This window comes from Crotalus tigris, unplaced genomic scaffold (genome assembly GCF_016545835.1).
Source record: "Crotalus tigris isolate CLP2741 ecotype Arizona unplaced genomic scaffold, ASM1654583v1 scf7180000017536.10889498, whole genome shotgun sequence".
Classification (NCBI taxonomy): domain Eukaryota; kingdom Metazoa; phylum Chordata; class Lepidosauria; order Squamata; family Viperidae; genus Crotalus; species Crotalus tigris.
Genome location: NW_024096460.1, coordinates 4,333,521 through 4,361,203, shown reverse-complemented (window position 1 = coordinate 4,361,203; position 27,683 = coordinate 4,333,521). Strand labels below are relative to the sequence as shown.

The following is a 27,683-nucleotide window of genomic DNA, read 5'->3' as shown; positions in this document are numbered from 1 at the left end:
TCCAATCCCCTGCTCAGGCAGGAAACCCTATACCATTCCAGACAAATGGCTGTCCAATCTCTTCTTAAAAACATCCAGTGTTGGAGCATTCACCACTTCTGGAGGCAGGTTGTTCCACTGGTTAATTGTTCTAACTGTCAGGAAGTTTCTTTAGTTCTAGGTTGCTTCTCTCCTTGATTAGTTTCCATCCGTTGCTTCTTGTCCTGCCTTCCGGTGCTTTGGAGAATAGTTCTAGGTTGCTTTCATAAATTAGTAATTAATATATTTCTACTTATGGTTTCAATAAAGGTAGCAATAGTAATATAACATAGCATAAGGCAAGGATTTATTTTATTTCAGCATAAAAATTGTTTTTAATGTGATTACTAGCCTTGAGAAATGAACACTGTATATATTTGTGGATAAGCCCATCAATGGAATAGCTAACCCTTACATTTTTAACCTTGAAAAATCAACAAGGCTAATCTGTGGGAGGTGTGTTTTTCATATTTGGTTAAAAATTTGAAGATCGGTTGATACTCACCTATTGGGACTGTTTTGACAGATAAACTTCTAAGCTTTTCCATGAATATATATCATAATATTAGGGCAATTGATAATGACATCAGTTTTAACAGAATTCTGTCTGTTGACACATTTTGCTTTTTAACTGTGTTTTTTATTTTTTCAATCCTTTTAGAATATCTTCTTTAGATTCAAGGGAACATGATTTAATGTAAAAACCATAACACTGATGCTATTCAGCAAATATTTACATAAGAGTTTTTTCAAACTCTTGTCTCTGTGTGTTTATGCAAAGACATAACAGATCAGTTTTATTATGTTTTATTATGACGAATAAAGAATACAGCTGAATTTTGCCCAATAGACAGTGTATGTTTTATTTAGATGCAATATTTTATCAGACAGAAATCCCTTTTATCCCTTTAAAAAAATAATATTTGTCCAAGTGTAAAAATCAGGGTTTACAAATATCTCAAAATTAATTGTAATCATTTGTAGATGATCTTGTTACAGAACATACACAAAAAGGCAAATCCACTTCAGCATATAATAAATACTCTTATTTCCTGTGTAGTCAGTTCTACGGAGGTTGTAGTAAGGTCTGACAAAACCAATAAATTTTAGAGCTAACTTGGTAGGCAAATAGCTGGCACTAACATTTTCCTTCTGATGTGCATTCTGTGTACCTGCTTACTCTCTTGTAATCCTTTCTTCTCCATTGAACATAAATGCAAGCATTAATTTCCTTCTTGCTTAATTTTTCTAGTCTTGTGGGTGAGAATTCCCAAGGGCAGGAAAATGGGGTAGGGAGAAAGCAGTTGTGGTCACTTGGTGACCGTGTTACTTAGTGACCAGGTTGTGGTCACTAAAACAAGCACTACTTGAAGTTCCAGATCTCTGTCCCGAGGATGTCAATGGGGTGAGAAAGCTAAGCCTATTGATCTCCAAGTCACTTTGAATGTAACTGAAATTGATGCAAGTTAGGGGTTTGTTTGTATACTTATTTTTAGATGCTATATCTCTGTACCCCGTTCATGATTCATGATAGAGTTCATGATTCAGGCTCTGTAATGAGAATTCTAGGCTTTGTAGCTCCCCTTCAATTACCCAGACAAAATGGGAAAAAATTGAAATTGTAAAGCGCTTTTGTCAAAGTTCCAGGTAACTGGATGTTTTTCATCTTTTCCCCTCCTTTTGCAAGCTGTTAGGTGGAGCATTTCTGAAGTGGCAAAACTGAAGATGATCAACAATTCCTCTCAGACTGATTCTGAGGGTTTGAGATGTGTAACAACAATGACAGGGTAGAAGTGCCTCAATTCTGTACAATATGTTACACAATCAAGGCAGTTCATTATAGGAAAGTGTACAGAGTTGCACTTCAATCTGCACCATACTCAGTTACATTCAAACCATTCTGAGTAATAGCATTGGCCCTAGGCTGGTCTTTACGTTCAACAGATTCCAGAAGGATTACAGGTAATCTTCAATTTACAACCGCTCATTTAGCATTTAGCTCATTTAGTTACAATGACACCAAAAAAAGTGTCCTACAACCTTTTTTTTACACTTACAACTGTTGCAGCCTCCCCATGGTCACATGATCAAAATTCAGACACTTGGCAACTGACTCATATTTATGACAATCGCAGTGTCCTGGGTTCATTTGATCATCTTTTGCAACCTTCTGACAAGCAAAGTCAATGGGGAAGGCAGTTTTACTTAAGAACCATGTTACTAACTTAACAACTGCAATGATTCTCTTAGCAACTATGACAAGAAATATCGTAAAAATGGGTAAAACTCACTTAACAGATGTCTCACTTAGCAACAGAAATTTTGGGCTCAATTGTGGTCGTAAGTCAAGGACCACCTGTATTTCTGAGACATCACAAAAATAAACCTTTCCAAGTATAGGCATGGCAACACCACAGTTTGGCATCCTACATCTGCCTTTTTCCCAACAAATAAAAAAATTGTACCCCATTTTAGCAAATGTCAGCATCACCTTTGCAACCTTGTCCTCCATTTATGTATGTATGTATGATCGAGACATTGTAAAATAAATAGATTTAGAGCAAGGCACAAAGCTTCTTTCAGATCAAGAACTTTTGACCGTGGTGTTAGAACCGCAGTGCAGTGCAAGAAATAAATTAGGATTCAGAAATGCTTCAGATGAAAGTGCAAGATGAATACTAAATATGATTTCACATTATTTATTGATTTAAATTAATTTAAATTTAACTAATGCAAGCATTTTGCAAGTATTGAATAATGTCCTCCTTATGTCACATTAAGAATTGCAGAGAGGTGGCCCAAACTCACAGCCAGGTCTTTGGGAAAACGCATGTGACCCTGGAACCAAAGATTGTTTTTCTTGCCAAACCCTCACCAAACCCACATAATAATCTGAAGCAATACAATATCTCTGGACAAAATTAAAATTTGGATGCAAACGTCTCATACACTCATACTGTTTCCAAATGAACTTTCACTATCTTGTTAAATAGTTCCTGAATAGCAGTTAACAAGTTTAACAGTGGTATATTGGGAACAAAACTATTATTCTTCCTAAAAGTTAAGAACAAACATTATTTATGCCAAAAGCAACACTGATATCAATTGAGCAAACTCCTGGTAAAAGTCACTGACAAATCTACTCTTCCTTTCCTCACCTGGTCCCACCCATGTCTGATATCTTTTTATTCCTTTGGCAATAGTGGATAAGGTGCTGCCCCAGAAACCAGGAAACTCTGAGGTCTAGTCTCATTTTAGGAATGAAAGACGGCAAGGTGGCTTTGGGATGGTCATCCTTCCTCAGCTCACCTCACCTCACCACATTGGTTTTGTGGGGAAAAGAGGAAAAGAAAGGAGTTTTAGGTATGTTTGTCAACATGAGTTATTTATAAAATAATAAAGGTGGGATGAAAATCTAAGACATGAATAATGTTTTGAGATGCTTACCTTCAGATGTAAAAAATGGAGTTGGGGTTGGCATTTCTGTATTGCCTGTCATCAGAAAAAAAGACATTTCAGGGAAACTACTTTGTCAATTTGTAAAGGATAGAATTAATGAACAGTATCACGACTGTGGTTCCCCTGACTGATTATGGATTTAAGAAAGATCAACCCCCTCTCCTTTTTAACCAGGAGTAATTAAAGAGCCTTGCCTGTTTGTAGTAATTCAGCATCTTTTAACAAAGAGGCCAAAAAATGTTGATTCTTTAATTTTATTGCTGCATAAAGTACAATATGTCACATATGATTTTTATGAAAATCTGGACATTCAGTTATAAGAAATACTTGTGTGTTCATCTCCCACTGATGCTTATTTTGGTTATGATCCATGGGATTAATTAGCTTCATAATTTATGCTCAGATTAAAAGGACTATAAAATACTAATCAATACAGAGAGATGGCATCACAAGTTCCTTGATCTGTTGCTTAAGCCACTGCATTCCATTTGTAAATAACAAATAAGTTGTCATTTATAGTCAATTAGAAAAACTGTAATAGCCCACTTTGAGATGACATGGATTGTTTCATCTTGATTAGATGGCTAATGTTTGTACACTTACTATTTATAAACTCTCAGTTTAGGAAAGAGTTGCATATATGTTACTTAACAAACATTCATCAAATAGAGACGAGCATTTAGCTCAAGTTTGATCTCAAAAAATTAAACAGGGCTTGATTTATTTAATATTTGTATGCAAGGCCACAGGAAATTCCAGGGTTTTAGGTTAGATTGGGACATTTTAAAATATATGCTCCAAAAAAGGCAATAGTAAACGCCTTCATCAGGCCAACATGTTAATTTAGTTATACAAGGAGCTGAATTTAATCTGAAGAAGCCTTTACTTTTTCTTAGAGAACATCGTTTTCCTAGCTAATAATGATAAGAATAAGATTCACTAATTCCATTAATACTGCATTTCAGATAAACCCTATATATATTGTAGTCCTGTTTCTTCAACTTTTGAATTGGTACTATTGATTCAGATTACTTGACCAAATGAAATCAGTTTGTACAACTTTTTAGTTGAGATATCTGACTTGGCTTCATTTCTAAAGATCTACATCGTATATAAATATACAGAGAGATGTTACCTGAGCAAATAACACCGACATCCTCATTGTGTCCACAGTCATGATTGAACCACCCGGCGTGAGCACAATCCCAGATAGTGGGTTCACTTCCTGTGCATGTTACATCATCCAGACTGATGGGCTCTGATCCTTGGCCAAAGTATGCCCACCCTAACACCTTAGTTGCATTTCCACATGCAAGTTGTCTACACACTATTTGTGCATTGGTTGGATTAAAGTAGTCATCGCAAACAGTTCCCCAAATTCCTTTATAATAAACCTCTAGTCTTCCGGCACATCTGTTGCTTCCATTTACTAAGCGTAGATCCTGTGCCCCTTTCAAAAATACAAATGATATTATTGTAAGTGGTTGTGGTAAAATAAAATTAGATCAGCTCAAAGCTGTTCTGAATTTTTTTTTTTTTAAAAAATCCCCACAATGCTGTAATATATTCTGCAAAATAATAAGCTTAGGTCAACGTGGTAGATGACGGATTCGTAGTAGTTTTATTATGCCTTAATTCCTGAGTGGATTTATTTCATTCATATAAATCACTGAAAAGGATTCTCTGAGAACAGTTTTGTTGACTCTTCTTAATGAATGATTGCTAGCACCATCCAAAGACAAGTTGTCCAGCTATTTCATTATTCTCATGAAAACCATCTTTGGATTAACACAAAAGTGTTAAAATATGTACACACTGGGCTTGTACTTTTTGTAGATTTGTACATTGATTCTTTTGCTTCTGTGCATCCAAATTAATAGAATCAAGAGCTACATTAATCCAAGCATAGCTGGTACATGTTTTACAGTATTGCTGAGTGTTTTCTGAACACCGTAAGCAAAGCAGTCCACAATTTCTCAGTTTACTGACATTTAGCATTCACCTATCTCCTTCTCAGATCCAAGAAAGTGTATAATATATAACATATAACATAACATATAATAATATATACACAATACCTGATTCTTGTAGAAACGCAGCATGTATTAGCAGCATCCAAGGGAAAATATGGGTGCCCATATTTCAAGATGTATTTTGCTAATCTAAAGAAACAGGAAACTTGAGAATTTATAAATGTTCCAATCCAAACAGGAAAAAATTTAGTATGCAATTTGATCTTTCATCTTCATCTCCTAAGTCTGTATCAAGGAAGTTAATAATATTTTCATTTCACAATATTTATTCCAGGGAACACAGAGCCACTACTTAGGAGAAGTGAGGAGGAGGCTAAGTTTCCAATATTATGGAAAAGCTTGGTAATCACATACAATAACATCTAATGCAATTGCTCCAGGAAATGTTCACTTTTAAAGTTAATGACAAAGTTTATGTATATCCAAGCTATCCAAGTATATACATTCATTGACTGTTTGAACATATGATGGCACTGAATGACTGGTTTTTATGACCTATCCTTGTATTTGTGTCAATCACAGGTCCCTGCAAGTGTGACTGTTTAAATATTTTCTTCAGAAAGGAACAAACAAATTGTGTGGTTTGTGGTTTTGTTTTTTGTGGTTTGTGCTTTGTTTTCTCTAAGGATAAAGCCAGACGCAATTGTCATATTCTTTAGGATTGTATAGTTTCTAATCTCAAAGTAATAGGAAAAACAAATTTTGGTGCTAATCACTCAGCTGCAAAAGGGTTCAGTGTTTGTGTGTAATCTACAGTGTATATTACTCATCCCCGTTTTAAACCATAATATGCTTAATTATAAATATGTAGCACTGGATCATTTTGCTCAGTAAATAAATAAAGTAAAATGTTTTTGACTCACTTGTTTAATTGCATAACCAAGGGCTTGTGTGGAAAAGAAATTACATTTTAGGTAATAATTTTGCAAAAGCTCTTGAAACATTTGACAGGATTCACAATTTTTTAAGCTGTAAGCATTCTGAAGAATGCTTACAAGTACTCAACATACAACAGTTCACTTACAACAGCACTGAAAAAAGTGACTTACGAGCATTTTTCACACTTAAGACCATGATCCCATGATCAAAATTCAGAGGCTTGGCAACTGACTCATATTTATGATGGTTGCAGTGTCCGAAGGCCATATAATCACCTTTTGCTGCCTTTTGACAAGCAAAGTCAATGAGAAAGTCAGATTCGCTTAACAGATGTGTTACCAACTTAACAACTGTAGTGATTCACTTAACAACTGTGGCAAGAAAGGTCATAAAATGAGGCAAATTCACTTAACAAATGTTTAACTTGGCAAAAGAAATGTTGGGGTCAACTGTGGTTGTAATTCAAGGACTACCTGCATTTAGGCATTTGCTAAAAGTTAACACTGACTTGATGGTACATAATCAATCAAATCAAAATAAACCTCAGTGAAAAGACTGACAGCCTGCTTAGAATACACACAAATGACAATCTTGGGATGGTGGAGTTCCATTTACTAAACTTCCATATGCATTACTGTTATATATGGAATGACTTTCTGATATAAAGATCAGAGAAGAGCAAGATATGAAATTCCACGTAGAATTTATCTTGTACTTCCTAAAATCACATGGCCAAATTAAACAAGTGTTATCCATCCAATGAGTTCCTTTTCTGAAAAGTTAGTGGCACACATAGAGAAAATTGAATTACCTCTGGAAAGTGGGAAGTGAAAGACTTTCAGCCTACTGTTCTTAGAAACTCTATAGCAGCAATTTATTTTAAAACTCTCTCGACTAATTTTTATGTGAGGAAGGATTTCTTCAATTGGAGAGACAAAGTCAAACCTACCTTCTATGTGAACTGCGGATTTGATGAAATTCACCTTTCACTTCTATATTAGATTTGATTGGAAACAGTTTTGATTCTTAACTGCACAACTTAAAATGAAGGTCAGCAATAGTAAGCATGCTTTTCTAAGTTGATGAACTACAACTCCCAGCAGCCCTTTCAATGAGCTTCCCAGGACCTTCTGGGAATTGTCATTCAGTGGCACCTAAAGGGCCATGTTTGACCTTAAAATTTATTAATTCAGTCGCAATATGCATGGAGGAGTACTGTTCACTAGGAACAGATACACCTATTTTTGAAAATTATATGGCCATCCTACTATTCTGAATTTCATTTGCAATATGTTCTCATGTTTTCCTTAGATCAAAATAAACAAAACACTGATATGATACACATTCCCAGATGTTTTAGATTTGAGAACTAAGAACTAAATCCTCTTCATTTCTCTCTTTTGCTATAACTCTTTAGCATATAAATATATAGACCATGATGTGCTACATTCCAATAACTGTAGTGTCAACTTATTTTAAAGAAAGTTGCAACCATAATGAATAGCAAATTTTGGCTTCTTGCACAGGCAGTAAGTTTTGTAAAAGAACAAACGTGTGTAAGCCACTAATCTGAGATACATGATTTTAAAATGCAAAAATAGAGAAATGTTCACTGAGAGTGACCTTTGTGGATTTGGCATGCTCATCAAGTTGTTTATTGTAACAACACCCAGTTTAAAAAATCTCCATCTATCTTCTAAGTAAAACAAAGAGCCTATGTAAAAGTTGAAGGTCATGTCTATATCTATGACAGGTAAAATGAAACTTCTGGGAATTAGGTGTTCTTTTCTTCAGTGCTTTCTTTCTTTCCGCATTTCAATTAAATACAAGAGGTATTTCCTTTTCTCTTTCTGTTTGGGTTATCATCACAAGTTGAACAAATTAAATATATGACAAGCTGAATGATCATCCTATGTAACCCTAATTAACACAGGAGGGTGACTAGCAACATAAGCTGTGCATTATTAAAATTATTGTAGCTAATAAAGAATCATTTTCTTAAAAAAATCTCAGTAATATTCTATTAGTTCTAGCTTATTAGTTAATGTCAGAAGAATAATTTGGTGTTCCAACTTGAGCTGGGGTTGTGGAAAAATAAAAATGAGATCCAGACAGCTGTGAAGAAAGGAGAAATATTCCTAAAAGCAAATTTGCTTTTAGGGGCAGCTGCAGAAAAATGGAGTACAGCGGCAGATTTATATAAGGGGGGCTTATCTAGAGCAGTGGTTCTCAACCTGTGGGTCGGGACCCCATTTGGGGTCGAACAACCATTTCACGGGGGTCGCCAAACAAGGCTGTCCGCCATTTTTTCCCCCTTTTCTTTGGCCACACCCCTGGCACCTGGTGATGTATAAGTGGTTGGGGGTCACCACAACATGGGGAACTGTATTATGGGGTCGCGGCATTAGAAAGGTTGAGAACCACTGATCTAGAGTGTGGAAGTGTCTACATGCTTATTCTAGAGCTGTGGTGGCGAACCTATGGTACGCGTGCCACAGGTGGCACGCAGAGCCCTCTCTGTGGGCATGTGTGCCGTCACCTCAGTTCTAAGCCTTCAACTGGGTTTTATAAAACCTTTTTGCTTTAGGCCTTCGTCGTCATGTGCAAAAAAAAAAAAGGTTCAATCAATCAATCAATTTCAACTTCTTGCTGTAAAAAAAAGATCTCACAAAGTTGGAATTGATTAATTGAACTTTTTAATTCCACCCAGTCTGCCGTTACCACTGCAGCCACGCCCACCCAATGCACCACACTCCCCTGGCACACGACAATACATAAGTGGGTTTTGGGTTGCAGTTTGGGCACTCAGTCTCTAAAAGGTTTGCCATCACTGTTCTAGAGTGACATTTGAGGTGTGTGTGTGTGTGTGTGTGTGTGTGTGTGTGTGTAGGTATGTATTCTTGTGAACATACAGTTTCACTGGGAGACCTAATTTAATTAACTCTATTTTGTTGGCAGATCTTATATGGATATATGGATTAAGTCTAGGTAACTTCCCCCTGAGATTCGAACTACTCCCACCTTGCCAGCCTTTAAGAAAGCCACTAAAACGCTCCTGTTCCGGCAGGCCTGGGGTTGATGTCCCCGGGGGGGGGGCGGGATACGATTGGACATGCTGTATGAATGCACTTATTTTATTGTTTTATTGTTATATTTATTGTTTTAATTTTGTATGCCACCCTGAGTCCCTAGGGATTGGGCGGCATGTAAATTTTATTAATAAATAAATAAATAAATTTGGAAGTTTGAGGAAGTTAGGGTAAAGGATTCCCCCTGTTTGCTATTTTTCCTTGATTAATTTAGTTTCAGTTTGACCGTCAATTATCTAGTGTTCTCAGACTATTGTGATTCTGTTAATGTTTTAAGGCAGAGGTCTCCAACCTTTTGGGCACCAGAGATCATTCCATGGAGATAGGTTTTTACACGGACCAGAGGATGCATGGTTTTGGGTGCTGTCTGCATCCCCCGGATGGGTCTTTGCTTGTTTGTGCAGACTGGTTGCTGGCATGCCGTGGTCCGGTACTGGTCCACAGACTAGGAGTTGGAGACCCCTGTTTTAAGGGAAGATAGAAACAATATAAAGAACAAAATATATTTTAATATAAAAATTCTCACATTAAGTAGCAGAGATATGACCAGCTTAGTTCTATATTTCCTGTATTTTGTCAGATAAATATACTTCTATCTTATTCAAATGTCATGGTCTACTGACAAAGGACTGTAGATAGTTAAATGTAGATGTCCCAAAGACATTTGATTGCCTATTATAGAAAACAGGATGTTGGACTAAGCAAGTGTTTGGTCTAATCAGAAATGATTGCGGTATTGTTTTTTGCTTGATTGTTTGTCTGATACAGTATTTGAATGGCGTGGTAGCCTAGTGGTGAAGACACTTGCCTCCCACTCAGAAGGTTGAGAATTCGATCCTAGATAGTGGCAGATTTTTATCTCTCAGAGTTCAGAGACAAAATATCTGCTGCTCTGTGTAGGCGTCAGGAAGAACATCCGGCCAGTAAATGCTCAGCTCCATTCAGTCGCTCTGATTCTACTCCAAATTAAGGAATTACAAGATTAAAAAAAAATAAAAGTTTGTCTAGTATTAAATCCTGCTTATCTGTATGCTGGTTGCTGAAGAGGTATTTTGTTTCCTTCTTCACTTTTTATTATCTCTTTTGACCGGGTCGCAAAATCACGTTTTGTGAACTTCTGATAAGCAAAGTCAATGGGGGAGCAAGATTCACTTAACAACCGTGTTACTAACTTAACAACTGAAGTGATTCACAACAACTACAGCAACAAAGGTTGTAAAATGGGCAAAAGTCACTTAACAAATGAATCACTTAGCAACAAAAATTCTGGGATCAATTGTGGTTGTAACTCAAAAACTACCTATACTAAGAAATAAACATAAGGAATATATCCTCCATCTAGTGAATGGTGTAATTAAACTTACTTTAAAAAAGATCTCTGAGAGAGAGATGGTTGGTTGATAAATAAATAAACTCGATGTCAACCAATCTTTTAAAATACAAATTAAAATATAGAAAATGAAGAACAGAATTTAAACTGCCAGGTTTTATTCATTTTTTTGTTTCTACAAGAGGAGAATAGAAAATGTTGCTTAGATGTATTTGTTATGAATTTTACGTTTCAGTAGATGGCAATGTTGGAATCTAGAAAATTAATTTTTTAAGTGGGGAGGCATGCTTTGTATTTTAACAAGTTTTAAAATTAATGTCTACAATAAGTTAGCTAATGCTAGGAAATTTACATCCCTAGTATCAAATCAAGTAATTCCCTCAGATGTTAATATAATATGAGTAAAATTATTTTTTTTTGAAATTACTTGTGTTGGCTAGAGAAGTACACAAGGTAAATAGCTCCAAATAGCTATTATTTACCAATTAAAAATACTTTTTCAGCAAGAAGAACATAACTGTGGTGTGTTTTCCGTTCACGTGCAAATGATGAAGATACATGGTGACAACTAATCAATGCTTTATTCTCTTATTCCAACTCCCAGCAAAAAGCAACAGGCACGCAGGCCTTTTATAGAGCTTGAAACCCAGACAGAGTGAACCAATAAGATGTCTTCTTTCTTCGTGCCTGCACACAAGGCTGGCGCCATTCTGTCTGGTCCTGGGCAGCTTTTAGAATGCCTGGGACCATTTGTAACAATTCTGGGCCTGCTGAGTTTCCTCATCAGGCCCAGGACACAACACCCCTCCCCCTGGATAGAACACACACAATTCCACTTTCTTTACAATCATAATAAAATATATCAAAGGAAAATAATAGTCTGCTCACATGCAGACACCCTTCTTCTGCTAACAGAGTTAGCCAACCAACCACTCTCTAATGTGGACTTCGTGTGTCTATCTTCTACCCCACAAAGGTCCCATCTCCTCAACCTAGACCTGTAAAGTCCCTTGTACTGACAAGAACCTCACATATTCACCTAGATGCTTAGGAGGGGCCTTAGCCCGTTTTGTCCTACGCAAGGTTAGGGAGGGTGCCTGGCCTGTCAGCTCACCTGCCCGGCTAGGCAGACCAGGATTTGTTCTTAATGGCGCTTGGCCTTCCAGCCCATCTGTTGTGCTCGCTAGACCAGGACTTTTATGCGCAAGTTTTGCAGGTGACCCCTGGTGAGGCGTGCCAGCAGAATTGCCAGAGCTCTCCCCATGCTCTGTGAGAGCAGCTGAAATTCCCCAACCCTTTGAATTGGCTGAGGATTCCCCAACTACTCTGGATGGCTCCAGGGAACTTAGTCCCTCAAGCCCGTGACCAGTCTCGGCGTGACCTGCACTGCAGGTGTGCCCCAATACTCCCAATCCCCTGTGGCCGAAGTGCCAGAGTCAGAAGCCACCTCAATGGCAAACCCCATCTCAGGTGAATTCCTGTTTGGAGCTCTTGCAGATACGCATGACTCCCTGTTCGGCACAACAGCTGAACTCTGAGGATGTCCTTGCACTTACTCTGGGAAATCCCTAGCGACATGTGATACGTCCCAGGAACAGTGAAATTGTGTCCCAAAATGTTGACCTGAAGTGTGAGAATATGCTTCAGGAGGTTGACCTGAAGTGCGACTTAATTCCTGGGCCCCTTTCCCCCCAAGAGCGGAGGCAGGGGCAGAATCCACAGGGGACAACCGCCAGCACAGTTGATTGATGTGATGCCACAGGACGTGGCCGTCCCCCAAGGTCACTTAGTATGATAGAGGTCCAGAGACTTACAGATGACAGCAGGAACCCACAGATGACCAGGAGTGTAGTTCCTAGCCCAGACCGGATCACCCAACTGTAGTCTCCTCGGTGCCCGCGGATGCGACATCTGTGAAGCCACACAGTCTGGGTGCAGCCTGTCCAATTTAGTAATGAGTCTACGACCCCAGCAAAATTCAGCTGGGCTTTTCCCTGTGGACGTGCAAGGTGTGGTGCAGTGTGCAAGAAGAAAGTCAGCTAACCTGTGATGCCAGTTACTGTAAGCCAATTTCTTGAGGGCATCTTTGGTGGTGCACATCATCCTTTCTGCCATTCTGTTGGAGGATGGATGGAAAGGAGCCGAAGTTGCATGGCAGATAAGGTTGGTCTGGAACTCAGAAGAGGTAAATCGAGGGCCATTATCTGAAATCAGAACATCTGGAAGACCGTGTGATGCAAAAATGCCTCTCAACACCTGGATGGTCCTGGCAGTAGTAGTGGAGGAAACAGGAACAACCTCTAGCCACTTAGAATGGCTATCAACAACAACCAGGAAGAATTGCCCCTGAAAGGGCTCAATGTAATCTATATGCACCTTAGAACATGGGGTTTGAGTTTCCTCCCACCTATGCACTGGGGCCTGAGGCATTTCAGGCCGAGACTGTTGGCACACTTGGCACCCGTGCACCTGGGCCTCGATGGCTTTATTGAGCCCCGGCCACCAAAGATGGCTATGCATAAGCGTTTTCATCCTGACTATCCCAGGATGTCCCTCAGGCAGAGAGATCAAGATTCTAGATCTCATTGAGGCTGGGATCACTACCCTGCTACCCCATAACAGGCATCCCTTGAAAGTAGAAAACTCGTGCCAAATTGACAGAGAAGCCTTGGACATAGTGGCAGGCATTAAGAAATTTCATGATTTCTTATATGGCCACCATTTCACGGTCTACACTGACCACAAGCCTCTGCTGGGTTTGTTTACCACTAACAAACAGACCCCACATATCATTTTCTCCTCGTATGCTGAGATGGTCCATTTTCCTGTCAGCATATGACTACACATTAGTCCACAAACCAGGGAAGGAAATGGGTCATGCAGATGGCCTGAGCAGACTACCCCTGAACCAAGTAGAGCCAGATCCTGCTCCAGCTATTAATATTCTGTCAATTCAAGAGTTTCCTGAGTCTCCCCTCAATGCTAGGGATATGGCTGCAGAAACTGCCACTGATCACACGCTTACACACGTGCTGACATGGGTGTTGTCAGAATGGCCTGACAAGTGCCCAGATACTGAGTTCCAAAACTTCTGGCACAAAAAGCATGAGTTTTCTACTTTCAAGGGATGCCTGTTATGGGGTAGCAGGGTAGTGATCCCAGCCTCATTGAGGTCTAGAATCTTGATCTCTACTTGACTACTGGAAATTCTGAAAGACTGTGCAATTGTAGGGAAATATTCTCTTTACAAGGGAAGTAATACTGATAACTAAAAACCTGAGATAGATAGATAGATAGATAGATAGATAGATAGATAGATAGATAGACAGACAGACAGACAGATAGATAGATATAGATATTACAGCAGATGTAGATGACGTAGATGTAGATGTAGATATATGGTAGATATAGATATAGATAGATATATTGTTGTATGTTGTTGGTAGATATAGATCTAGATAGATATATTGTTGTATGTTGTTGTATGTCAGCTTGGGCAAATAACATAAATCAAATTGAAGTAAGCAAGGAGAGTGATCACATCAAAAATTGAACAGGGGTGCAGAAATAAAAAGAAAAAAGAGCAAGTTGTCTAATGATTCTATTAGTCAATATCAGGTATGCTTAATTTATCATTTAAATTTAATTGGTGGCATATTTAATGAGATTTGATTTGAAAGGGTGAGCTGGTGTATAGTTAGCTTGACTTAGCTCTACCTATTTGATGCAATATCGACCCAGACTGCAGGAATTGAGATGAATCATTGTGGTTTACTAGACTTATCAAGAGATTCTTCTCCTTCAGTGAGGGATCTGAGTATGCACATCTTAAGATAGGTTACAGGACCAGCATGAACATTTGTTCATACACAGGTTCCTCCATTGCCTTATCTGAGCTAGGCTGGATAATTATATGATGTAGAGAATCTGAAGTTCTTTAAGACTCACAAGCACATATGATCTCTTTCATACTTCCATCTGAAGATCTTATGATTTCCATGACAAGCATGTGCAATTTTACTATATCACCAGTTTAAGTGTCTGTCATCAGCACATAAAGCAGAGCATCCTCATAATTTCATAATTAAGCATTGTGTAAAGATTACGAACGGGGAAGGTTTCTTATGTCCCTGTTCTCATAGTCAAATTATTTTTGACTATGGATTGGATTGGTAGCCATCAGAGTCACTTACATTAGTGAGGGATCCTTTAGACTTATTTGTGAATTCCAGAATACTCTGAAGGGTTTCCAGGTGAAATGTTTGGAAACTGTGCCAAAATGCATTTACAATATCTTTCAATAAATGTTGAGCCATTACTTTCATTAAACTATACTCCATGAGAAAGAATGTGACTATATTTTTAGATACAGGTTGCCTGGCTACAATATCTAAATCTAAATTGGATTATAGTAATTTGTCATAATTGGAGCTACTCTTAAGCTTGGACAGAAAAATGCATAACCCAGGCATTACAGCAATATTTGTTCTAAAGGAGCTATACCAATTTCCAATTTGCCGCTGAGCTGTTTGGTGTGACTGTAACAAATTACAAATTTGTATGTGTGTTAGGTTCTGAAGTTCATTCCTTCTATCCTATATATTTGATCAGACGTTTAGATCTTTTTGAGAAAATTAATTTTCTAGAAATTTGACACTGCCACCTGAGAAAAGCCATTCTTGATAACAAGTCTGTGAAATTCCTTGCCCGTTGGGTTGCAGATGGCATTTAGCACAATAGTTGCTTGTCTCCATTTCAAAATGTAACTTGTGGTCAGATTGGGCTTTTGAATCTTTTTTTATTTTTCATCTGAAGTTCTTCTGTCCTGTATCTTTTTTGTACACATAATAGCATTTTATTATTTTAAAGATGTGGATATTCTTAGGTTTCCCCAAAATAAGGGTTCTTCTGGTTATGCAGTTTCTACGGTGAAACTATTTTTATTTCAAATTTCTTGTAAAATGTAACATATATTGTATCTTTCTTTGGGGCCAGCTGTTTCATAAAACAAAAGTGGAATAAAAATCTTAAAATAAAAATAATAATTCACAGGTACAATTTTTTTCTATAAAAGTAGCTGCCATTTCACCAAAATAATAAGCTCACTCTTAGTGTGCAAAGATAGCAGTTTTATTGCAATGCATTGGAAGCAAAATACAATTTCCTATAATTTGAGATTAATTTAGTGACAAAATTCTTCTATTCTTATACACAGCATAGAATCCTAAAACTTTTCGATTTTGTAGCTCATCCATCTTTAGGGGTTCTTTTAAAATTATCCTTTTTTCATTAGTTTAGCAGTCTCATGTAGGCCTATATTGACCCCTTTAGTCTTCAGCAAATTATTCAATTTATTAAAAGTCTGACCAAGTCTTAATATATCATTTAGCTTCTCAGACAACAGAAGCTGCCTCATAAAGTGCTATTGGCTGGGAGAAAGAAGGATAATCTGCAATTATTTTCAGAAATAATTGAAGTAATTTTGCTTTTCCGAGCAAGAAAAGATGCTACACTAACATGATATATTTATACGATTTATATATTAAATACATCCTTCCTGTATGAAAATACAGGTGCATATTTTTCTTTGTAGGTTGACTGTTAGAATTGGTATATCTTTTATGTCGGATTTTAATAAAATAAGAATGACAAAACATGTGGAGAACATTTTAAAAGTTAGCTGTTTTCTAGTATCAAATAGTAAAATTATTTGGATAGCGCTAATGGTTTTAATAATAACTCTCAGATATTATCATAAGGCTAACAATCATCATGAAGAACACAAACCTCAAGTGGACTTTGACATTTTTGTATAAAGTGCTTAACAAAATTAAACAGCCTGTTTATATCATGATGTATTGGTCTCACCAAATTGCATAACCCCCTAGGAAAAAGCCATAAATATAAAGACCATGACTACGTAAAATGCTGGCTAGACTAATCTTCCTTTCCCTCATCCCCTAATATTGCCTGATGAAGAGCTCTGAAGATCTTAACAAATTCTTTTATTATTTCATTTGCTTTTAGTTGCTTGTATAAAAGAAACTATTTTTCTATGGTTTTGAACCGTTTTATCTATGGGGCAACATGGGTGTGATTCTTATTTTAGGCATCTATCTAGCTTTCATCATTTTAACCAGAAAAAATAGTCAAATGGGGGAGGGGGGAAATCCCTATTTTTGGATTTGATTCTTATCTTTCAGAAGTTTGAGTGGTCCCACAACAACATTAATCTTCTCCTGAGCTTCATCCACGCCTCTCTTCTTTCTCATTAAACATCCCTGGTAGCATCGAGATGAATGATCATCTAGTCTACACACTACTAATTTACATTGTAGGTAAACTGAATTGTGCTCGTTAAGGAACTTAAAGGAGTTGAATTTGAAACGAACTATATTGTTTCTTGGTGAGAACAGGCTTCTGTAAGTAGAGTCTCGTGGGCATCTGAAAAATGAAAAAAAAAAAGTTGTTTCAGGTATGCCTAAACGTTTACTTCAAATATTTTATTACAGCGTAATGATATATATAATTACTAAATTTCTGCAGAGTAGGCTGACTCTGATGATTATGAGATGCACTAGAGAACAATGGAGAAAGCATATAATATTGGAATATCAAAATGAATAAATGAAACCCAAATTTGGAGCTCGTAAAAGTGCTTCAAGATATGTACTTGGGAGGGAAAGTAATATGTTGTTAGTACAGAGGACTGTATAGTAAGAGCAAGGCAATGGCCCTGCAGTAATAACTATTTTTTTTATTTACAAAATATGTAAAATTGACCATAAGCAAAAGAAAGTTTGGTCATTAGTATACATTTTGTGACCATTCCATTCAGCGCACAATATCCCTTTATTCTCCTTAGTTTTTCTATATGCGATTGGATTACTTGATATTAACACATATTTTATAATTTGATATTAACATTTAATATTTGACAAGAAGTGAAATATTTGATACTAAAAGAACATGGCATTGTTTTGTTTGAAAATGCGTGGTTATAGTTTGCAAATGAACCCTGCCCTTCTTTCTATACTGTTTTAAGAAATAAAGACATAAGAAGAAAATCTAATTCAGAATCTGTGTGGCTGACACAACAGCAATTCCTTTGTGGACAAGTTTGGGATTATGGTTCTTACATATTTAATACACACTTACCCACTTCGGATTAAGTCATAGGTCAAGGTTCTAAAATCATTACTATCTGGAGATGCGACACATGTGTCTAGGAAGAGTATAACATTTGGATCAGAACTGTGCAGAGTAGCTTGGAGATATAAATTCTGGTTGAGTGAAACGTAGTATGGTGATCCCACAATTCTATGGCTGAATGATAGTGAGGAATAGAATGCCAGAGAAACATTGTAATGGCCAATTTTCCTTTCAGTCAGGTCAATCGCATTGTGAGCAATAAACATCGTCTCCACAATAGTGTTCTGCTTCATTTCACACAAAACATGAAATTGGAAGTTTTTCTTTCTTGTAATAATATAATCGGAGTTGATTGTCTTGATTACATTGTAATAAATTATTGTGTCATTATTCTTTGTCTAAAAAAGCACAGAAAAAAAGAAAAATTAATCAACAGTGTAGACATCAAAATACTCATTAAACACCACCAGTTTAAAGAGTGCTATTATTTCAGAATTATAATAACAAAAGCTATGTTAACAAAAGCCATGTTACCCATTACAATCATTTCAGTAGCCACAACCCTGGCTCTTCCACAACTCAGATGATGAAATAGGAAGTCAGTTTCAAAAACATAAGGATATCAATTTTTTTTCTCCTTTCCAAAATTCCCTTTTTTATTTTAATTATAATATTGGTTCCAGTTAATGTATTTAAAGTTAAGCAGAACTTCCCAAACCCAATATCTGAAATTAACTTTAAAGTTACATTTCGTATTGTTGTTAAACATAACATTAGTTCATTTTAAATCCAAAACCAGAATAAATTTTCTTATAATAATAGTTAAGACAGGAAGAGCCAACAAAGCAGATAATTATTAGTTTTAACAACAACAATTAATTCTCACCCTTATCTCTGTGTTACAACCATAGAATGGTATATTAAAGTAAACATAATCGCCTCTGATTTGAGCTGAACATGCTCTATCTGGAGAGTTCAGGTAAACTTGTGATGCATTATAACCGACTGAATGGAGAAAAGGTATGCTGATCCATGCACTCATTTGTCCATCAGAACACAAAAGCCCTAAATAATAACACAGATACGTTAAGCAAAATGCAAATACATCTAATTATTAGTATTATTTTAATTCATGAATCTGCTTTTGGACCAACTAATTAAGATCAACTAATTAAGAAATATCTCTTCTACTTAGCCAGCAAAGGAGACTTTCACTTTTCCTGAGAGTAGAAGCATCCAGATCAAATAATACATAGAAAAGTGGGTTTAACAGAAACAATTATGAAATAACTTCATCTTATCATTTTCAGGAATATGCAGTATAAGGGAGAGAGAAGTCAATTTGTGTATGTGTTATATTCACAGGTCAGTAATGCAAACCACCCAATCATTGATCAATTTTTGGAATACTTAATGTCAGTAAAAGAAGTTGATCAGAAGTACACTCATGGACCTTTGAACTAAAAAAGTAAACTAAAAAAAATGGAAGATCACAAGCCTGAAACAGTGGTGGCGAACCTATGGCACGCGTGCCAGAGGCGGCACTCAGAGCCCTCTCTGTGGGCATACACACCGTTTCCCCAGCAGAGTTCGCCAGAGTAGCGAGCATGTGGCGTTTGGAAGCGACAGGGCAGGAAGTGAGCGAGCAAGCGGCGTTGCCCTCCCGGGGATGCCACGCTCACCCAGTCTGCCGTCACCACTACAGCCATGCCCACCCAGTGGACCATGCCCCCCCCTCTGAGGGCACCTCAATACTGATGCCGCCCTGGCACTTTGCGATAAATAAGTGGGTTTTGGGTTGTAGTTTGGGCACTCGGTCTCTAAAAGGTTCGCCATCACTGCCTTAAAACAACAAATTGGTTTCAGTGAAACTGTACCTAGAATGTCAAATTCCACTTCTCTCTGGAAGCTAAACAATTCTTTTTATAAATGCTTGTGTTCTATATAATCAAAATAATGTTAGATGAGTCCTATCTGAATTCAGTTCTTTGTGTATCAATTTGTACACAGTACAAGCTTAGTATTGTATCATCATAATATATTAAGTTTCAATCAAAACTAAGAAATAAACTGTTTTATCATGCCACAACTTCATCCCTACTATCTTTTCATAATTGTGTCAAAGGGTAAATGTCGTGCTTAAACCTTCCTCAATCTATAGTCCCAGCATACTAGATTGGAGAAGCCAGTATTAGACAATTTGGCCAGACTAGTTATGTACATATGATTCCAGGACTCTCCAGATTCTTACAAATATATTTTGTAACTGAGATTCTAAAAAAGAAAAACTACAATTCTTGCATCTGTAACGCAAACTGGGAAACTGAAAATATAACAAAATTAAACATCTTCATCAAACTGGTGGTTTAACTGTTCAATTTACAATAGCCGACAGACCTTTTTCTAACATCATAACGACAAGGAGAATATTAAAATGTTTAACTAGCTTTCTTCTTCTTTTTGATTGATTTAGGATTTTGTAAACTTGCATGTGATCAAGAAATTCTATAAATCTGGATCAAGAATCAGAGTGCACACTATGGTCAATTTGAATCCTTGCCACCCAAACCTATGGGACAATACATATTCAAGTGCTATATGTGAAATTTATTTTTGACGTGTCAAATTCATTATATGAGACATATACTATGTATTATAACCTATAGGAACTATGAAAAGGGAATAAATGCATGATTTCCTGAGGGAAAAATGAAGATTTCAGGGGCTGCTAAAACAGATGTTCAAACTTCTACACTTCTACATTTCTCATTCTAAATTTCAAAGGTAGACTCTAAAGTAGGAAAAAAGAGTAAGCCTATTATCTAAATTCAGTTTAAAGAGGACTGAAAGATTTACTTAAAATTAGGAAATCAGGAAAGCTCATTTGAAATTAAATATTCATTAAATTATTAAGCAATTATACCAACATTGGTCTTTGAATAGAACTATTTGATTAGGTTAATGCTGAAGTTTATTCAAAATGATATTCATGATTGCTGTACTGTCTAATAGTACTATTAGACATTAATCTGTTGCTTGATTTAGACATATAAATGGTGAAAGCATAATACTTTTAAATCTTTTTTAAAAAATCTTTTTAAATCTTAGGTTTACAATCCCTTGCAGAGTAGAAAGTACTTCTTAGTCAAATGACTATGAAATGCCAGATTCTGGCATTTTGAAAACACACCAAATATGACAGTAGTAATTCATGAATCAGTCTTTAAGAGAAAACAAAGAGAAACCTTTATTCTACTATGCCTGCTTCTACTTTGATCCAAATTGAGGGGATGGGGGCTAAATCCATCATGCCTAACCCATATTTTTTACAAAGCAAATAATTGATTCATATCATGTAGTGGATTCAAATTGTCCTACCTTCATGCCACAATACTTGTAAAACAAGTATTGGCTTATTCCTAGATAACTTAGATAACCTGTGATCGCCAGTGACCCGCTTAACTCTTTACAACTCATCAACTAAACAATATCAAAGAAAAAGAATAATATCTTACTCGTAGCTTTAGGAGCAGTAGTTGGTGTAGTAAGTGTCGATTCTGTGAATACAATAAAACAATTAAACATGATTATAATTACTTTTACCCCATCTATATACTACTAAAACTCTTGGGTCTGTTGGTTTGTAAACTTAATTGGATGAAATTGGAAAGTATAGGCAGGGGTAGGCAACCTTGGCTCTTTTATGACTCATGGACTTCAACTCCCAGAATTCTTGAGTCAGCTATGGGAGAGGTTTCCAAGCTGAGCCATGCTCACTCAGGAATTCTGGGAGTTGAAGTCCATGAGTCATAAAAGAGCCGAGGTTGCCTACCCCTGGTATAGGGCAACAATTATTGAACCGAGGTAACTCATATGGGCTAACTTACAGAATGCTAAAGCCCCTGGGGAAATTGTGGCCACTTCAGCAGTACTGCGCCTTCCAACTATACTTCCCAGAATCCCATAGGTTGCATGGCACAGGGGAAGATAGTGTGGCTGCATCCCCACCCTTTTTCCCCACCTCCCTCTGGCGTTTGCATCAGTCATCTGGTAGCAAGACCCAAAAGGCAAGTAGTGATTGGCTGCTTTGGAACCAAATCTGAAATCTCTTAACAGCGATGGGTCAAATGGGGGGAACAAGTGTTCAGTAACCTGAACATATGAGATTGGATTACATATGGTGAGGCTTCTATTGAAATACAATCAGTACAGTTATCGAACAAACGAGTACAACCAAACTGGATTATATCCAGTGGTAGGATTCAAATATGTGAACAACCAGTTCTCTGTGTGGATGCCACTTCTGGAAGTCTATTCTGGGCCTGGGCAACAAAAAATTAACTACCGGTTCTGCCGAACTGGTGCAAACCGGCTGAATCCCACCACTGATTATATCAGTGCTGAAAGAGTTGTACTGAATACTTACTTTAAGGTTTACTTTTGAAATTCTAAATGGCTTGAAAGTAATGTCTGCATCCCATTTTCCTATTTTTGAACTTTCTCTAAGCATTTCTCTAAGCACTTTGAATATATTATGTGACACAACTGGAGAGAATCTGTTCTATTGTACCACCTCTCTTGTTTGTGAAGATACAACTGTTACACAGCCACTAGTCTAGCTCCATCTTAAAACATTGTTGATTCTCCCAGTCTAAATATTAAATGAGTGATAAGGAGCGGTGTTCTGCTCTGTTGGATCTAATGCCATTTCCAATTTATTGTATTATTGTTATATTGTTGTGTTTTTATTTTGTTTCATTTATTTAAATATCATTCAATTTCAGAAAGTTCAAAGATGGTAAAGATTATTTCATTTATGAAGATAGGCTGCTGAAACAGTGCCATATTCATATGAACCAATGGCCCTACACAGTATAAAACTAAATAGAAGTTTCTTTAAAATAATACTGAATCCCTAACTCACATCATTAACAGGATACAACTTAAATGAATTACATAAATATCCTTACCTGCTGGAACAGAGTAGTAATGACCAAAGAATCCATTTCCTGAATAATCTGAATCTCTATGCAAAACTATTGTCATTATGTTGGAAGTTGATGAAAAGGTATAGTTGAGATAGGCGGCAGAACAAGTTCTTCCAATTGGAGATGAACTATATCGGAGTCCATCATAAATCTCAATATATTCTTTATCACAGTCCAGGCTGTACAGAAATAGATAAAAATTTGACTCCTTATCACTTATTATGCCATCATTTTTTTTTCTTCCATTTGACCACATCTGATTCTCTGTGAGTGCCTGGATAAATCCCTGTTGTTTTCTTGGCAAACCTTGTCAGTGATTTTTTTTTCATTACTTCCTTTCTAGAACTGAGAGAAAATGACTGACCGAAGGTCACCCAGCTGGCTTTGTGCCTAAGGCAGGACTAGAACTTATGGTTTCCCAGTCTTTAGCCTGATGCCTTATCCACTACAAGTAGCCCTCAGCTTACAACCCTTTGTTTAGCCACTATTCAAAGTTACAATGGCACTGAAAAAAGGGACTTATGACTCGTCCTTGGATTTGCATCTGTTGCAGCATTCAGCATTATGTGATCCAAATTCAGGCACTTGGCAACCGACATGTATTTATGACAACTGCAGTGTCCCGCTGGGGTCACGTAATTACCATATTCGATCTTCCCAGCCAACTTCCAACAAGCAAAGTAAATGGGTGAAGATGGTTTCATTTAATGACCATGTGATTCACTTAATTGCAATGATTCGTTTAACAACTGTGGCAAAAAAGGTTATAAAATTGGGTATATCTCACTTAACAATGGCCTTGCTTAACAACATACATTCTGGTCCCAATTCTGATTGTAAAAAAACAAGGACTACCTGTACACCAAATTATGTTAAATCATTTAAAGAAAGAAATAATCACGTAAGCCCAAAAGGAATACTTAAGAGTTTCTTTTAAGGGGCATATTTATTGTAAAATTGTAAAGACATTATTTCAGTGGAACTATGTTGAATTCAGTTAAGTGTTGTTAAGTGTTGAATTGATTGCTTAGTTTTAGTCATCCCAAATTTATATCATGCCTGTTAACCCAATCTGATTTAATCTTGAATAGTAATTGTTGCTGATTTACACCGAGAATATATCAGTGGGTTACAAACTCAAAACCTTTTTATTAAGTATATAGAAGGAAAAAGTTAAAAGAATCTTTCAACTTACTTTATAGACTTGAACTTAAAATTGATGCGTTCAAGGGGCCTCACGTGAATTATCCAGACACAGGTCTCATTGGTGTGGCTTCCAGAATAATAAGGTCCAGAGAAGGATCCATAAGCATCTGTGAACTGGCCTCCACATTGATTTGCTAGACAACACAAAGCCAAATATTGTGCACATAAAACTTTGTAGATTTTAAAAACTATTTCTCCTGCTACCAATCTCTGTTAATTTATTTTTGTTATAGTAAATAAGACCAAGAATAACTTTCCAGGGTGGTGTTTCATTAAAAAAAAGTTAAATGTCTGAGAATTTGGAAGAATACAATAGAGGCAACTTCACCAACATATTATTTTACTTTTAAATTGAATTAATTAGGGAAATCTGTAAGGCAAGGGTAGTGCAATATTTTATATTTTTTTTTAAAAAAGAAATAGCACACAAAGTGATATCCATAAACATATGAAGAAAAGTAGCTGAAAAAAGCCCAGTATAGTCAGATTTGGGAAATACTATCTACAACTGTTTTACAATATGCAAAGACATAACTAGAAATATATATTTTTTTTATTATGCACATTTGCCCCACCCTTACTAAACAGGTTTCATACCTATTTTCATCGTAATTTCATTTTGTTTCACAAACTAGGATTTTAGGACAGCATTTGTTCTGTTTCTCTAGTTATTCAATTATAAGAGGACTAAAGGATAATAACTGTAATAATAACTGTTTAATTGGGAAGACTTGTAGAGATGGTTGGATATGATTGCCTTCTGTATACATATACATCTTTTTCCTCTCTGCTCTAATTAAGATGATTTTACATAGAACTTTCTGCAGATTCCATTTTTATACTTAGCAATACAAAAGCAGAAAGATGTTCCAGAAACAAAAAACAGCATTTGACCATATAAGACTAAGAAATTCTGCTCATAGCTGAAATGAGAAAAAGATGGCTGCAATCCTTCATTTACTGAATCTGGGAAACATGTGGATATTATGTTATGATCATTATGATCAAAGGACCTGTACCCCACTGGATGTGCATGATCATAATGTAATCTCCACGTGCTTCCCAAATTTAGCTAACACTGGATATATTGGATATAAATACTGGAAAAATTGGATATAGATACATTTGAATGAATGTTGGGATGCAGACTTATTACTGATGACTGCAGAAGTATCTTTAGCTTCTGGTAGAAAAAAGCTAAAAAGCTAAAATGATCAGGTTTCATGGTTTTGAGAACGTCAAAAGCCATTTCTCTGATTGACAAACGAGGATCTCAGATGCAGACTTACCAGGGGTTGTCGTTATAACCAGAGGAGCAGGTGTAGAATAACCTGTTAAGAAAACAAAGTTAATCAAGCAATGGAACAAATAAATACAGGGGGACTAATATTGGGGACAAAAAGAGAATTATACCTGCTAAATGAAATTAGTCTTATTCATCTGCAAAAATTTATTAGAGTTTCCACAACTCCTGCAACCAGGTCATTTATTAAAATATTGATAATAAAGGGAAGAGAGCTCTGTGGCACTCAAGACCTTCCCTCCAAAACTCCATGAGTCTTCTTTTGATACAGTCATTTGGCCAACTGTCAAGCTACTTAATAATAGCAGTTGGGCATGTATACTGTATCTATTACGTTCTCACCACAAAACTAATATTTTTTTTAAAAAAAGATACAATAGTTTTCATGAATCATCTTTGGCAAAAGTGTCCTATTTCTCATTCATTATAACAAGCCTAATGCTCACAACCTGTGGCTTAATATTCTGTTTGAGGAACATGTCCATTATAGATGTCAAACTAGATGTATTTAGCATAATAATAATAATAATACCATTGGCAATGACAAATTTGCCATTAGTCAATTGCAAAAGGCGGCCTTACTAGGAACTGTTTCCATCCTGCGACGATACCTGTAATACCATAAAACATCCACATCTGCCTATCCCAGGTCCTGGGTAAGGACTCGATAGGTAGACAAAATGCCAAATCCAGTCTGAACATCTGGCTGACTGTGCGATGATCCATAATAAAATAATAAAGTTGGAAGGGACCTGGGAGGTCATCTAGTCCAACCCCCTGCTCAGGCAGTAAACCCTATATCATTTCGGACAAATGGCTGTCCTGTCTCTTCTTAAAAACTTCCAGTGTTGGAGTATTCACCACATCTGGAGGCAGGTTGTTCCACTGGTTAATTGTTCTAACTGTCAGGAAGTTTCTCCTTAGTTCTAGGTTGCTTCTCTCTTTGGTTAGTTTCCATCCGTTGCTTCTTGTCCTGCCTTCAGGCGCTTTGGAGAATAGCTTGTCTCCCTCTTCTTTATGGCAACCCCTGAGATATTGGAACACTGCTATCATGTCCCCCCTCGTCCTTCTCTTCATTAAACTAGACATATCCAATTCCAGCAGCCGTTCTTTATATGCTTTAGCCTCCAGTCCCCTAATCATCTTTGTTGCCTAGGAAGTGCTTTTTTTCCTTTATTTGAAGAATGTATAAACTTTTTGAAAATATCTGTAACATTAAACCTGTTCCATTATAAGGAAAACATGTAAACATATTGCATTTTTAAAAATGTTTTCTTATATTTCAGACTACAGAAGATACCTGAGCACATGACACCAGCATCTTCTCCATGGTTGCAATTATGGCGATACCATCCTTTATGAGTACATTCCTCCAATCTGTTCTCAGTCCCTCTACAATTTACATCATCCATAGTTATATTTCCTGAGCCCTGACCAAAGTAAGCTCTTCCATATGCTCTGATAGCGCGCCCACAACCAAGCTGCTTGCACACGACTGTTGCATCCTTTAGATCCCAGGAATCATCACAGACGGTCCCCCAGAATCCATTGCGTGAGACTTCAACACGTCCCTCACAGCTCTTTTTACCATTGACCAGTCTTACAGATTCATCTGAGAAAAATGAAACAGAATCCATGCATTTGAATGGGAAACTGGAAATAATGAGGCACCTGAAACTTCAAAGATACAGAGAATTTGTGAAATTTTGCATAGGACAGGGTTAGTTAAGAATCAGTTAACTGATACTTTCATGTTACCAAAGCTCTACTTTTAAATTCTATTCAGCTGGTTGTACGGGAAATGCGCAGATCTCTTTTTCACTAATTATTTAATTCAATATACATATCTGCCAATCTCACATTTGTCACTCTGGGCAGCTCAGACTTTAAACAAAAATAAGACCAAATAAAATAAAAATAAAACCACAAAAATAGAGGTATAAAACCATTAACAACCTGATTAAAACCATAAAGAACATAATCACCAGGAGTCTATAATTCATGCTTCACTCCCAATACACACATTTAACAGGCTCAAGTCCAAGGATCATGACAAGTTGAGAGCCTTCTATAAGGCCAGTAAGATTGGGGCCAATCTAATCTCTGGGAGGGGGGACAATATTTCCAAAGAATGGGCGCCATGCACAGCCTAACCAGACCTCATTAAGTGATTACTCCTTAATAGAGAAGACCCAAAACATGCCTTTTCTGACAGACCACATGGTA

The 27,683-nt window shown here is 36.8% G+C and overlaps 1 protein-coding gene across 1 annotated transcript in view; it reads right to left on the bottom strand.

Annotated features, from left to right (window-relative positions):
* The window catches only part of LOC120311716 (deleted in malignant brain tumors 1 protein-like), an 88,251-nt gene that overhangs the window by 42,609 nt on the left and 17,959 nt on the right, over positions 1-27,683 (bottom strand). Inside the window, exons 12-21 of the mRNA XM_039351583.1 lie at positions 26,758-27,069; positions 25,444-25,485; positions 24,144-24,288; positions 22,931-23,127; positions 21,476-21,517; positions 18,847-19,025; positions 17,967-18,358; positions 16,984-17,252; positions 4,613-4,927; positions 3,466-3,510 (exon numbers count right to left, since the gene is read on the bottom strand). Of these exons, the coding sequence (XP_039207517.1) occupies positions 3,466-3,510; positions 4,613-4,927; positions 16,984-17,252; positions 17,967-18,358; positions 18,847-19,025; positions 21,476-21,517; positions 22,931-23,127; positions 24,144-24,288; positions 25,444-25,485; positions 26,758-27,069 (1,938 nt within the window). The remainder of the gene's footprint in view (positions 1-3,465; positions 3,511-4,612; positions 4,928-16,983; positions 17,253-17,966; positions 18,359-18,846; positions 19,026-21,475; positions 21,518-22,930; positions 23,128-24,143; positions 24,289-25,443; positions 25,486-26,757; positions 27,070-27,683) is intronic.